The sequence below is a fragment of the Hipposideros armiger genome, unplaced genomic scaffold (assembly GCF_001890085.2).
Source record: "Hipposideros armiger isolate ML-2016 unplaced genomic scaffold, ASM189008v1 scaffold_316, whole genome shotgun sequence".
NCBI lineage: Eukaryota > Metazoa > Chordata > Mammalia > Chiroptera > Hipposideridae > Hipposideros > Hipposideros armiger.
Genome location: NW_017731666.1, coordinates 1,219,376 through 1,233,832, shown reverse-complemented (window position 1 = coordinate 1,233,832; position 14,457 = coordinate 1,219,376). Strand labels below are relative to the sequence as shown.

Genomic DNA, 14,457 nt, shown 5'->3' with positions numbered 1-14,457 from the left:
CCCAAGTTGGCACCATCATTGCGCTCTTCCCGGGCGAGGCAGATCAGTCGCCGGCTTCTGGACGGCCGCTCACTGCAGCTGCTGGCCACTCACGCTGGCTGCTGGCTACATACGGTAGCCCATGGCAACTCACTGCCACAGAGGCTGCAGCCTATGCCGTGGCAGGCGACTTACGGTAGCCCAGCTCCAGGTTGAGCTGTTGTTCAGCATCTTAGCTGCGGTGGGCAGTGTCACTGGCCCTCATATGTGGGATTCGAACCGGGGCCCTCTGGTGTCCCAAGCCAGTTCTTAACCATCGCGCCACTCGGCCGGCCCAGGAGCCAGGTTTTTGAGAGCGCTAGCTCACCTGTGTCTCCAGGCTTGGTGCCAACTCCCTAAATAAACCTTTACTTTCTCTGCTGCAAACTCCTGCTTGTGTTTCTTTTGATTGGATGTGCGCAGGCAAGTGGACCCTTTTGAGTCTGTGGTAACACCCTGCCTACAGACATCACAGACTCCTTGAGGACAAGAAGCCGCTGACACTAGAAGTAGACAAGACATGGATCCCAAGCCATCGACAAGACCTGTATACCTACAGATTGATGTTGAACTCAGAATCCATTTTGTTTGTCTTACCTGTCTGTTAACATTAGTCATAATAATAGTTATACTTGTTCTCTGGGTTTTTCTATATAGCCCAACTGTTTATGATTACTGAAGATAACTGTTAATACTCCTTTCATGGCCTATGTAAATGTTATACTAGATGACAAATACAGAAAAATGAGAGACGGCAAAACTCATCATGAGAGCTCACAGGACAGGAGTGCCGACGTAAGAAACGTCCAAACCTGTAGAGAATTTTTATGAGTTTATTTGAGCCAAACTGATGACAATTGCCAGGAAGCAAAATCTCAACGGGTTGAGAAAATGTTTCAGAGAATGGCAGTTTTGCAGCTTCTTTTATACACCAGAATCAAAGGAGGAGATGTAAGAGGGTTACATGAAATCCATCAGTGGCAGGTTAGGGAGGCAGGAGAAAGCAAAGCGGGGAAATCTCTGTGATTGGATAAAAAGCAAAATGGAGAAACATACTGCTTTTACACTGGTGGGTACAGGTCAGTTAATAATAATTCCCATTTACAGCACAGAGAGATGATAGTCGGGGAACAAGAGAACAATGAGGGGTTCTGTGGTCTCTGTGCTCCGGTGGGAGGGTGTGCCCCAGGGGGTCTGGAAAAGGAGATGACTCTGACATTCCCAGGGTATGTTATCCTAGATGCAAAAGGACAACAGACAGGCTCACTTCCGGTAAAGTTTGACCTTTGTTTGTCAAAAAAGCTAAAGGCCAAGGAGGTGACTACCCTCCATGACCCACTTTTAGTTAGGAATTTTTATGTTCAGACCATTCTGTGTGGTTAATTTTGGTCTCTGAATTCATAGGGACCCCACGCAGGCCTCCCCTGAGCTTGTCAGGTTTAGTATGTGGCCCCTTTTTTGTCCACGGGAATGATCCAGTTTGTTTGGGGTTTTTCTACCTCCTTCACCCCGACTCCTCACCTCAGCAATAAAGGCTGCCTTCCATTTCACTGCCCTTCCCATTGTGGGAGAATTCAGCCTCAGCTCAGGTCCCATGGTTACAGTATTGCCCCATCCCCGGTGAACAACAAGACGACATCCATACTGAGACTTCCCAGGAAGGAGCCTTCCTAGCACTGTGGGACCACACTATCCAGGCAAAAGGTTGGTCATCGATACATCCTCTGGACTGATTTATGACCAACCAAAAGGGAACATTATGGACAAAAAAGGGTTCCATGGAAAGTAACCTCAGAGGGTGACCTGATCATCACTGGGCAGGTCATGGTGGGTAGTCCCGCCCCAGGCCTCTAACTTCCTTAGAGAAAGGTTTTAGGCCAGCCCTGTGCATTGTTCTTGTGCAATTCTTGTGCATCTAAGTTAACACAACTTTGAAAGGCCAGAATAACCCTGAAGGGGATATTATCCTCAAGAAAGCCTCTAATCCAGCGGTTCTCAACCTGTGGGTCGCGACCCCTTTGGGGGTCAAACGACCCTTTCACAGGGGTCGCCTAAGACCGTCGGAAAACAAAAAGATATTTACATTACGATTCATAACAGTAGCAAAATTACAGTTATAGAGTAGCAACGAAAATAATTTTATGGTTGGGGGTCACCACAACATGAGGAACTGTATTAAGGGGTCGCAGCATTAGGAAGGTTGAGAACCGCTGCTCTAATCCAATCCCTGCCTGGCTTTTTCCCACCTCCATGAAATCTTGTATTCCTTAATTTCAAATATATAAAAGCAACAGTAAAACTGTTATTCTTCGGAACATTTGAGAGCTTCCTGCCTGGCATATGCCATCAGTTTGGCTCAAATAAACTCTTACAAAAATTCTGAACAGGTTTGGAGGTTTCTTACGTCCCCAAAGAATGAATTACCATGTGACCCAGCAATTCCATTCCTGGGTGAGCTGTGTTCACTCATTTTTTTCTCACACCTACCAGCTCTCTCACTCTTGCCATCAGCTGGGTATCCTACAGTTCAATGCGGCTTTGACATGGAAGCCAAGCGTGAGCGCAGACCCCACGTTGAAGGGCTCAGCCCACAAGACTGCCCCCACTTCGGAAGCCAGTCACAGGTCTCCGACCATCTGTACTTCTGATGAGCCAGCTGTAAATCAGGGGTCCCCACAACCCCCTCCTCAGGTTGGATAATTTGCTGGGACAGCTCACAGAGCTAAGAAAACCACTTAAGTTTTACTGGTTTAATATAAAGGATACATACGGCTCAGGAACAGCCAAATGGAAGAGATGCAGAGGGCAAGGTACAAGGTGGGAGGCATGGAGTTCCCATGCCAGCTCCAGGCACACTGCCCTCCCAGTACTAACATGAGTTCAGCAACCGGGAAGCTCTCCCAACTCCACTACTCAGGGTCTGTGGAGGGTCCATTAGGAGGCGGTACAGATAAACCACTGGTGATTGACCAACCTCCAGTCCCTCCCTCACACACACCCCAGGCCCAGGCGGGGCTGAAAGGTCCAACTCTAAATCCTGCCCTGGTCTTTCCCACTCCCAGCTTCCCATCCTTAGCTATCTAGGGGCCCCCAGGTGTCAGCCATGTCATTAGCATACAAAAGACACTGTCACTCGGGAGATGCCTCCGGGTTTTTAGGAGCTGTGTGCCAGAGCCCAGGGACAAAGACCAAATAATTATGTCTTACTATGTCACACGTATACCCAAAAGAAATAAAAACATATGTCCACACAAAAACTTGCCCACGAATGTCCATAGTAACATTATGCATAATAACCAAAAGGTGGAAACACGGAAATGTCCATTAACTGATGAAGGGAGAAACAAATGTGGTCTATCCATACGGCGGAAATCACGAAAGGGGCAGCGGTCCACACAGCCACACAGGTGAGCCCGGAAACAGGCTCAGCGAGAGAAGCCAGTAATTTGAAATGTCCAGAACAGGCACATCTACAGAAAAAGAACATAGATCGCTGTTTCTCCACAATGAGGAAAAACAGCTAAACGGTGTGGGTTTCTTTTCCGGGTCATGAAAATGTCCTAAGATGGATAGCAGGGATGGCTGCACACCTCTGAATAGACTGGAAGCCACTGAGCTGGATGACCTGTGGAGTGTGGATTGTATCTCCATAAAGCTGGTACAAAAGGGGGGAGTGCATGCCCACTCAGTAAAGTTTTGAAGATATAAAACATGTGAACCAGTTATTCGAGGACAACTCCCCCTGGCCCCAAACAAGCCAGCACAAAATCACAGCTCAACTCCCCCCAGGGGAGGGCAGACACCCACATCCCCAGACCACAGCTGTTGGCACGCAGGGTGCTTTGATCTCCACACCTGCCTCAAGCCCTCAAAGGTGCCAAGTTCCCAGAACCCAGGGCCCCGCAGGCCAGGAAGCCCACCTCCACCAACAAGCTGAGTGGGGTTCAAATGGTCCCTGGGGGGAAACATGCCAGGTCCCCACTGAGGATGAACGCATATGTGGGCACACTCAATCTGACAGAACACCGAAACATCCAGCACCCACTGTCCACTCGAGCCATTTCCAAGAAATCCTCAGTCATGCAGCCTGAGGCCCTGGGACAGGAGGCCCAGGCGGCCTCAGGTTGGACACCAAGGGTGGAGACGGCATCACTGTGGGCACAGCAGTACCCTGGTCGTCCTACCTTCCAGAGACACAGGGTTCAGACCGCACAGCAGACTTCGTTCCAACAGCCCAGACGGAAGCCCAGCGTCTCTCCCCTGGTCCCTGGGCCCGGGCAGCTGCCTGTGGGAAGAGCCCACGGAGGCGGACAGCCAGGGCCAGCAGCTTCATCCCTCCGTGAGGGGGCCAGGCTGTCCACCCAGTTCCCACTGCCGTCTCCCCCAGGACGCCCCAGCAAAAACGCAGCAGGCTCCCTCCCCAGGCCTCCTGCCGGAGAAGCTCCTCGCCCCAGCAGCCAGCAGTCGAGTGCAGCTTCCAGCGTCTCCAACCAAGCTTCTCCAAAAGCCAGTCCAGTGATGCAAGGAATTCATGACTCAGTCTGAAGTCAGACAGCCCGCCTCCCTCCTAAGCAAATGAGAGAGGAAGGCAAACCGGGCCTCAGCCATTCCCGGAGAGGAGGAAATGGGCGTGGCTGCGGGCTCCACAGCCAACCCGGCTAGATTAGGTGTAGGAAGAACAATGACCTTTGGGGCACTTTTCTTTTTTGTAATGCAAGTGCCGGACTTCAGCTTTGATTGCCAAGGCATCCATATCAAAGGTGACTGTCTCAAGTAGACGCCCTGCCAGCCACCCTAGATAAAAGAGCCAGAACGCCTGCCTGTCCCCCTCCCCCTCCCAGAGCATCCTTCGTTTTAGGGACCTTGGTTGAATCCAATAACTGGCCATTCGAGCCACTCGTTTTTTCCTCTTCCCGCGCTTTAATTTCCCCGCTCTTATGTTTTAAATCCACAAATAAAGAGCGTTCCCATGAAACCCTAGGCCCCCATCCTCGACCCCAATAAAAGCAGAACCCCAGGCGCAAGCTCATGCGTGGGCTCCCTCTATCTTCCTCCCTCCCCCACCACCCTCGCCCTCACTGTGCGGCCCCAGGTGTGCTGTGTAATTTCCAGTTCCTGTAAGTAGTAAGTTTCAGAGTTTCCTGATGATTAGTGCTGAGGGGCATCTTGCAATCATGAGAGCCAAAAGGGGCTGAACCAGCCACAAGGCTGGTTACAGATAGGCTGAGACAGACACAAGACACCAGGCCCCTGGCTGGTAGGAGCAGCTCCACCTGGGCTGGAAGGGCCCGTGGGTGTCAGGAGGGCTGGGAGGCTGCCAACTAGCACAGGGGACCCGGGACAGCAGGGAGGCTGAGGAAAGGAGTCACACACACATAGCCGCAGGTTTCCGTCCCTACTTCACACAGTGGCTCTCAAGCTCCAGTGGGAGCTGGCGAGTCCTGCCCCGCCCCCCCACCAAGACGCAGACGCAGTAGTTCCGGGTGGGGGCTCAGGAGCCTGTTTTTGTTTTTTTTTTATTCTTTAATTGTGGAAAAGATGAAAGGCTTACAAGAGTAGAGTGGGGCCCAGCTGTCAGGGCTTGTCAGTTAGGAAATGTCTACAGCCTTTGGAGACGGGCCTGCCCCTCGCCCTCAGGAATAACCGGGAGAAAAAACGTGTTGACGTACATTTCAGGTCAAGGACTTGTAAGTTTCTTGCCCCCCTCCCCCCACCAGATGAACAGAGTTGTTGCTGCGTTTATGGCACACTGTCAGCCTGTGCCTTCTTTCAGCTGGGCATCTCACCACCCAGAGGTCCCTGATTGACACCCTCGGACCCGACAAGTAGAAAAAAGGAAATGAACCCTGAGACCCACCAAACAGCTCCGAACTATCAACTCGGGTTCCTCTCTGCCCCACTTCCTCCCCAACTCCACAAGAGTTTGAAGGAAATGTCAGCTATCCCAGCATGGCATCCATAAATACCCCAGCATTCCCTCTACAAGATAAAGGCTCCTTTTAAAAACAATCACCCCACCTGAAGTATAATACAAATCCTTAATATCATTAACTATCAAGGGACTAGTCAAACTTCCCCAAGTATCTCACAAATGATTCAAACTATGCATTTTGTTGATTTTCTAGTGAAGTATCATTTGCATGCAGAAAATCTGCATTTGTAACAAGTTTCCTCAGTTTTTCAGATGTAGGTAGTCCAAGGGTCAAGGGTAGGGTGACCATTTATCCCCCTCCCCAGGACACTCTGAGAGTGAGAGAGCCAAGTAGACAGGAAGCATGTAATACGATCACCCTGGCTCAGACCCCACCTGGAGAAGCCCCGCCCCCAGGAGAAAGCAACCTGCGGCCTGATTGAAGCCTGGGAGCTGGGCAGTTGCAGTGCCAAGCCAAGTGTGATGCCAAGCTGCCTGGCCCACTTACAGGGAGAGACTGGACAGTGGGTGAGCACAGCCTCCCAGCCACAGGCTCTCTGGGCTTCAAAGACTCAGCCTCACACAGGGCCCCCAAGAAGGGAACCAGCACTGTGCACCGTTTTATAGAATATTCCAGAATACCAGCTCTGAATGTGATTTCTGTAAATCAGGTTCTATGTTTTCATTAATTCCACTATAAACTCAAGACAGAGCCCTAAGGGGGAAAAAACTCCAACCCCATGACATACTAAATTTCAGGTCCATTCCACTGATATTCATTGGCCTATCTGCTAGATGCCAGGCACTTTTCTATGCATTCATGGTATAGCAGTAAACGAAGCAATCCCTGATCTCAAGATACTTCCTAGATCTGCTTCTGAAAGCATGGCAAACAGAATATGAACTTGTGGATCTCACACACCTGCCTCCCTCTCTACAAATAAAGGATTACAGGCTACTTACCCTGCGCCTTGTCCAAGCCAAGGTCCACCTCAGGCAGTTGTTTGAGAGCTGAGTTCAGTCCCAAGCTTCCCTGAGGAAACCTTTTCCCCCAGAGACATACCAGAAATTCCAGTTTTTAAATTCTTCTACATACAGCACTGCCCCAGAAGGTACCGCCAGACACAGAAGGCTATCTACATTTACATTTCAATAAATTTAAATACACGTTTTTAAAAATTCAGCTTTTCTGAGCCATATTTCAAGCACTCGGTGGCCACTTGTGGCTAGTGGCTACCATATTGGACGGTACAGACATGGTGCGTTTTCATCACTGTGGAAAGCTCTAGTGGGCCGTGCCACTCCACAATGTCTTACTCTCCAACAGCCTGTTATATGACACGTCCTTCAACTTTATTTCGACACTCAGGGGGCTTCCACTAGGGGCCCACACTGATGTCGTGATGAAGCCACACAACAAAATGTAAACCAAAGCGTGCCCGAGCAGTGGAAAGACCATAACAATGGGTCACTAGCAGGGAATAATCCACCGGTTGCCTTTGGCTCCCTTGCTGGTCAAAGTTGCCTTGGACAAGGCTTTAACCTCTGTGAGCCTCGTTTTTCCTCATCTGTAAAATGACAAAGCTGGGCTGGAGGCCTCTTAAGGGGTCCTTCCGGGTCTGACATCCTAGAACTCCGAGTACAACAAGGAAAAATGTAATACACTAACTAAACGTTCATTAATGTTACTCAAAATACACCAAAGGAAAATTCTCTTTCTAAGACTTGAAGTGCTGTCCAGAACCTGCATCTGTAGGGCTGGATCAAAAGGAGGGGACAGCGCCCCACAGTGGCCTTGCCATCCAAAGTTCAGGTTCTCAAAGATAAAGGGTTCCCTTTGTGAACTCAACATTTATAAAGGCTTTAATCCTCACAGCAACCCTGAGACAGGCACTACTGTTATCTCTGATTTGCAGGTAAGGAAACTGAGGCCCAGCGAGGTTAAGGGACATGCCTAAAGCTACACATTTGCAAGATGCAGAGCTGGGATTTGAACCCAGGGTGTCAGCCTCCTGAGCCTGCGTCCCATTTTTCAGACAAAAAGAGCTTCCATTCACTTACAATGCACCAGTCAATCTGCCAACCACTAGATGCGCTTTCTTTTCTTTAACACTCGGAACAACCCATGAGAAAATGGGGGCACAGCAGGGTTAGGCAGCCAAGTGGCAGAGGCTGAATTCGCACCCAGGCCTGGGACTACGAAGCTGGCTCTATCCACTGCCCTCCCCAGACTTTAGAGGTCCAATCCCTTCAACATCTCCTTTGGAACCCAAAGCATGTGACCACTCTTAATAGTCCAGGATGGTGGAGGTTTGGGTATCCCCTCTCCCTGATGAACTGTGAAATGCTCCCTACGGTGGGGACCAAATTTTCCAGGTCGGTGTCCCTCCCTCAGGGCACTTTCCCCCTTGGCATCCAGTGAAACTTGTTAAATTCATGGGTTCCGCTGTCCTAGGCCAGGAGGCTCCTCTTTCAACACAGGGTTTCGGCTCAGATATCCTTAAAGGGCTCCCCACACTTGTGTGTCCACTCTTTCCCGTGTCCTGGGGTTTCACTAGGCCAAGCTTTGTGACCACAGCCCTCCCCACTTTGGCAGTCGTGCTGGGCACCTGAGGCTCACCTTGGCCATGTATACTGCCCAAGCATCCCACAGCCAGGGCGGCCACTCAGAGACAATACGCAATTGTGAATATGCAAGTAGCAAGCGGGCAAGAAAAACCCACACACACAGGCTTATGCACACATGGAAGTGTCTAAAGCTATCCAGAAATCTATTAACTGTTAGAAGCTGGGGCTTTTTGATACTTACTTTTTAAATTAAATTTATTGGGGTAACATTGGTTAATAACATTAGGTAAGTTTCAGGTTAGAAGCTGGTTTTTAAAAAGATAATATGTATAGACTAGGTTTTCATCATCCTGATGAAGTAAATAAAAGCCCAGCTTTCCACAAATAGGCTGAAATCGGTATCTTCTTTCTGGGGGGAGTACAGTGGAAAGAACACGGGTCTGGAGACAGAAGACCTGGCAGGAGCTGCCCCTCCGGCTCGTGTGGCTGGATGACCTTACAGAGGCACTGGGTCTGCCGAATTCAATTTCCTCCGGAGTGGTGGAGATCCTTGCCTCCCTCCCAGGAAGTTGGACAAAACAAGTGAGATGAGACAGACACAAGCCCTTTGCAAAGGATGAACCCCAAGGTCACCTAGCCAATTAGAGGCAGAGGCTGATCCAAGGACCTGATTCCAGGCCCATCTGTCTCCAAATATCAGTTACTTGTATTATTTTCGCCCCAGGAACTTGGAGTGGGTGGGGCCAAGACAGCCAAAAACAAAGCGAATGGAGCAAGGCTCCCCCAAAGATTTCCTCTCCCTAGAAAAGTCAAAACTGACCTTGAAGTCAGTAAAGGCTCTGGACTAGGCCAGAAGAGGGGGTGCAGTCAGGGCATCTCACTGATCCAGCACTTACTCTTCCAGAGAGGTGTCAACATCCACAAGAAACTAACCTGGCTTGGAACCAAGGTTAGCGTGATACCTAATGTCCCAATTTGTGGAACCCACCCGAAAACAGGAAGCTGCTGTCACTCTTCGCGGTGCACCAAGTAGGACAGGCCCTGTCGCAGGCCCCCAGCGCCTGCGCGGCCTTCCCAGACTTGCCCTTCCTTAGCTCAAGCTCAAATACCAGCGTGCCTGCTTCAGATTCTGCCCAAGGGAACAAAGGGTAACCTTGAGGCTGCCCTCCATCCTCTGGTCGGAAATGAGCCAGTTCCCGATCTCCCGCTTCCTCTGGGGGCCTCCATCTACCCGGTGCCCGTGGAGAAAGGCAGGGGTGGTCTGCTGAGAACCACCAATTGCCCCCATTGTGTAAGATGCTTCCAGGCTCAATGGACCATTCCCTCCTCTTAGCAGTAAACAGTTGGATGGGAAGGGTATTTTCTATTCTTCCGGTTAATCCTGGTTTCCCCAACAAAACCTAGGTGGTGCACTGAAAGGGACTGTACATCTGCAGCCCCCGCCCACTCGGGGACCCACCGATGGGTTCGCCCGGCTCCGGACGCCGACCAGCGAGCTGGTTACATGCGCCCCACATTTCGGGGGAGCCAGCCGGCTTTCCACCACTACCCACGCAACGACCCTGAATTAGGGGGCTCCGTGGGACCTGGGCTGGAGCTCCAGCGTGCTTTGGCACCGCTGGGGCGGAGCTGGGCGGGGCGCAGGGGGCCGCACTCCGACCCCCGCCCGGAAAGGGCGTCGCGCCGAATCAGTGCGCAAACGGCCTGCGTGACCGCGGCGCCGCCCCAGGGATGCGCCGGAGGCCGGCGAGGATGCGCACGGGAGGCCGCTGGCTCTGCGGCACCCGAGGCGCACCCGGCCGCTGGCGATCCAGAGACGGGTGGCCAGCGGAAGGTGACGGGCCTGGCTTGGGGCGGAGGCGGGGACAGCGCGGAGGGGCAGGCCCGGGCCCTGAGCCGGCGTTCCGGTCGTCCGCCGCGCCGCGCGCCCCTCTTACCGGCAGATCTGAATGGCTGACGGGGTCTCAGCAGCGGGGCCCGACATGCTGGCGGCAGCGGCGGCAGGCAGCTGAAGGAGAGCGCAGGTGTCTGGCGGGCCGGGCGCGGAATGAATGAGCCCGGGCGGCGCCATGGAGGGGGAGGGAAGAGGCGGAGCCATGGCGCTGGCGTGGCGGGCCCTCCGGGCCGGCAGCGAATCAAACGCGGCCTCCTCGCAGGCCCCACCCCTGCCACGCCCCAACCTCTGGTGGCCGCCGGCTCCGCGAGCGTCGGGTTCTGGCAAGGGGGCGCCGCTTCTAGAAGCTTCGGCGGCGGTTGGGCGGCGCCAGCAGGGCGGTCGCGTGGGTCAGCCTGGCCCTGCGCGGTGCGGTTTGTGCGCTGCGTTCCCGCCGCCGGAGCCTGGCTGCTCGCGTCTCGCGTCTCGCGGTGCGCCCACTGGGCGGGAGCGGCCGGACGCGGAGGCCCCGCGGCCGCTGCGCGTCAGAAAGGCCTGCGAGAGTGAGCGTCTCGGTTCTGCCTTCTAGAGTCAGTCCCGAGAGGAAACTGGAGGCGGTTTCCTGTAAACGAGTGTTCGTGGCGGAGCTGGTGTTTCGTGTACTGCGAGAAGGCACGTGGACGCGCAAAACGGGAAGCCAGGAGCTGTTAACCCCGGCAAGTGCCTCTGCAGCAGCAGCTGCACAAAGCTGCCTAGGTGGGCTGGAGAGAAGCAAGGAACCGGGCGGGCTCTGTCTACACGGCCCAAGCTGCAAACACGGCAGAGGCAGCCGGGGACCATAACAGTCCGAATATTATTGTGTCCTGGCTTCTGTAAAAAGAACATGGTGCTCCCGGGTTAACCATTGCAAGATTGCCAGTTGTTTTCGAAGAGGATCGCAATTGGGGGGGGGGGGGGGGGCGGGGGTCGCAGTCCCTTAGCAAAAACATTATTGAGTTATTTTTGCTATAGTACTGATGGTTTTACATAATCTCGCCCCTTGCAATCTCTCACCTTCCCATTTTAGGTCTTGTCTACTTTCTCTTCAAACTACTGGGCCATTTCTATCCCTCTCTTTGAGCAGAACTTCTCAGAGCTGTTGATAGGCACACTCTCGCTCTTCTCTCCTCCCGCTCTGTTTCTAACCCATCTCCTGTCGGTCTCCGCTGCTCCATTATCAAGGTCACTAATTCCTTCCAAATTGCTAAATGCAGCAATCCGTGTCAGAAGTCGTTTCACCTGACCTCTCCACAGCAGACATAACCTCACTCTTCTGGGACCAGTGACTGCCTTCCAAGACACCTCACACTCCTATTTTTCCGGCCACTCTGCTCAGACTGCCGTGCTGGCTCTGCCTCCCCTCCTCCTCCTCCTCGGAACTTTAGAGAAGACCCAATCAGTGCTTGGACTCGAGATCTCATTCTGTCTCATGACTTTAAGTCCCATCTACTCAATAATTGCCGCATAATCTGCAGCCTAGACCTCTCCGCTAAATTTCAAGCTCATGTGGGAGCTTTCTTGCCTAGGCCAGAGCTCACTCAGGTTGTGTAAAAGGCATCAAATGCTCACCGCTTCCTCATAGTCCCCCAGAACTTGTTCCTCCTGCAGCCTTCCCACCTCAGTCACAATCCCTTCCTTCCAATGGCCTAAGCTAACCTAGGAGTCATCCTTGACCCCCACCCCCACCCCTTTCTCTCACATCCCTCATGGAACCCATCAGTAAATCCTGCCAGCTTTACATTTAAAATTAGAATGTGATCACTTCTCCCTGTGGCATTCAAGAATCTGCTCACATCTACCTCCATACGACTGGCTTCACCCACCTATGAACCCCAGTGACCCTGACCTCCCTGATAGTCCTTTAATATGCTCAGACCACCCTTCCCTGGGGACCCACGTGGCCCACTGTTTCACATCCTCAGTTCTTTACTCATCCTATCTAAAATTCCCCAACACTATCCCCTTCCTGGCTTATTTCTCTCTTTAGCACTTAATACTATTTGACATATTTTACCTATTTATTGTGTCTCCACCAACTGGGACATATGTTCCATGCAGGCATTTTTTACTGTATTGTTGTATCCCATACTCCTAGAAGAGTGCATAGCACATAATAGATGCTCAATAAATATTTTATGAATGATTGGATTAGTAGTGGTTTACCAACAGCAATGTATTTAACAACAGCAGATATTTAATTCATTATATTTAATTTGCACACTTTTTGGACTAGAAATATTATCCACAAATTGTTTTAAAAACAAAGATATTATTTAAGGGGCCGGCCGAGTGGCTCAGTTGGTTAAGAGCTCACTCAAGACTGTGAGCTCTGAGCAACAGCAGTTCGATGCCCAGCCTGAGCTGAGCTGCCGCTGAGCTGCCAAAAGGTGGCAGGATGGCTCAGCTAAAAAATAAATAAATAAATAAATAAATAAATATAAAAAAATGAAAACAAAGCTATTATTTAAATACTATCACCTAATATTTATGCAAAGATACTGAAGAAACAGTTGACCCTTTGGAAAAAGGACTAGGGGTAAAGCCTCCTTTACTACTCATATGTTTTGTACAGTTACCATCTACCCATTCATCTATTTTATTATCTTTTCATGTCAATATGGAGTATCTGATATGAAGCAATAGGAACTCTTACACACTGATGTTGGGACTATAAATTGGTACAACCTCTTTGGAAAATAGTTTAAAATAGTTACCAAAATTGAAAATAGCCATACCCTTTACCCAGCAATTTCACTTCTAGGTATTCACCCTATATATTGAGAATGAGTGCCCCCAGATATGCTTCAAAGAGGGTTCATAGTAACACTATAATAACCCCAAACTGGAAATAACTCATGCCCATCAACAGTAGACTGGATCAGTAAATTGTAATATACTCATCAATGGAATACAAATAGCCATGAAAACCAATGAAATTCAATTATACACAACAAGGAAGACTCACAATGAGGAGAAGGAGATCCAAAAGGATACATATAGTATCAAGCCATGCACTAATATTCCATTTGTACTATTATCAAAAGGACGAGATAACAAATGCTGGAGAGGATGTGGAGTTAAAGGAACCCTGGCGCACTGTTGATAGGAATGTAAACAGGTGCAGCCACTATGGAAAGCAGTATGGAGGATCAAGACATTACAAATAGAACTATATGATCCAGCCATCCTACTTCTGGGTATATATCCAAAGGAAACAAGACCATTGTCTCAAAAAGATATCTGTACTCCCATGTTCGTTGCAGCAGTAGATCGAGAAGATGTGAGATACACAGTCGGCCCTCCATATCCGTGGGCTCCTCATCCATGGATACAAAAGACTGACTAAGGCTGAAACCAATTCCCAAAGGATTCAGAGGGACAACTGTATATGTACATACATATAATGGAATATTATTAAGCTTTAAAAAGGAAGGAAATCCTGTCATTTGTGACAACAGGGATGAACCTGGAGGGCATCAGGCTAAGTTAAATAAGCCGGAGAGAGACAAATACCACATCACCATACCACTTATACCGTATTTGGAATCTTTAAAAAAAAAAAAAAAGCCAGACTCATAGAAACCATAGAAAAGTGATTGCCAGCACTAGGGGGTGGGGAGAATAGGGGGAGGTTGATAATAGGGTACAAACTTTCAGCCATAAGATGAATAAGACCTGAGGATCTAATGTATAACATGGTGAATAGTTGATAACACTGCATTGCATAATTGAAATTTTCTAAGGATAAAATGTTAGTTAGGAAAACGTAAGTAGATGGCAAAGCTACAAAGAAAAACATGGAAATGATTATCACAAAAGTCAATATAGGGGAGGCCGAGTGGCTCAGTTGGTTAGAGCATGAGCTTTGAGCAACAGGGTTGCCGGTTCGATTCCCACATGGGCCAGTGAGCTGCGCCCTCTGCAACTATTATAGATTGAAGATGACAAGCTGAGCTGCCAGTGGGGCAGCCGGATGGCTCAGTTGGTTAGAGTGCGTGCTCTTAACAAGAAGGTTGCCAGTTTGACTCCCACATGGGATGGTGGGCTG

At 50.4% G+C, this 14,457-nt stretch overlaps 1 protein-coding gene across 1 annotated transcript in view; it reads right to left on the bottom strand.

The window, feature by feature from the left end:
• Positions 1-10,814, bottom strand: part of ACOT7 (acyl-CoA thioesterase 7) — a 103,541-nt gene extending 92,727 nt beyond the window's left edge. Inside the window, exon 1 of the mRNA XM_019660403.1 lies at positions 10,435-10,814. Within this exon, the coding sequence (XP_019515948.1) occupies positions 10,435-10,595 (161 nt within the window). The 5' untranslated portion in view covers positions 10,596-10,814. The remainder of the gene's footprint in view (positions 1-10,434) is intronic.
• Positions 10,815-14,457: the final 3,643 nt, after the last annotated feature.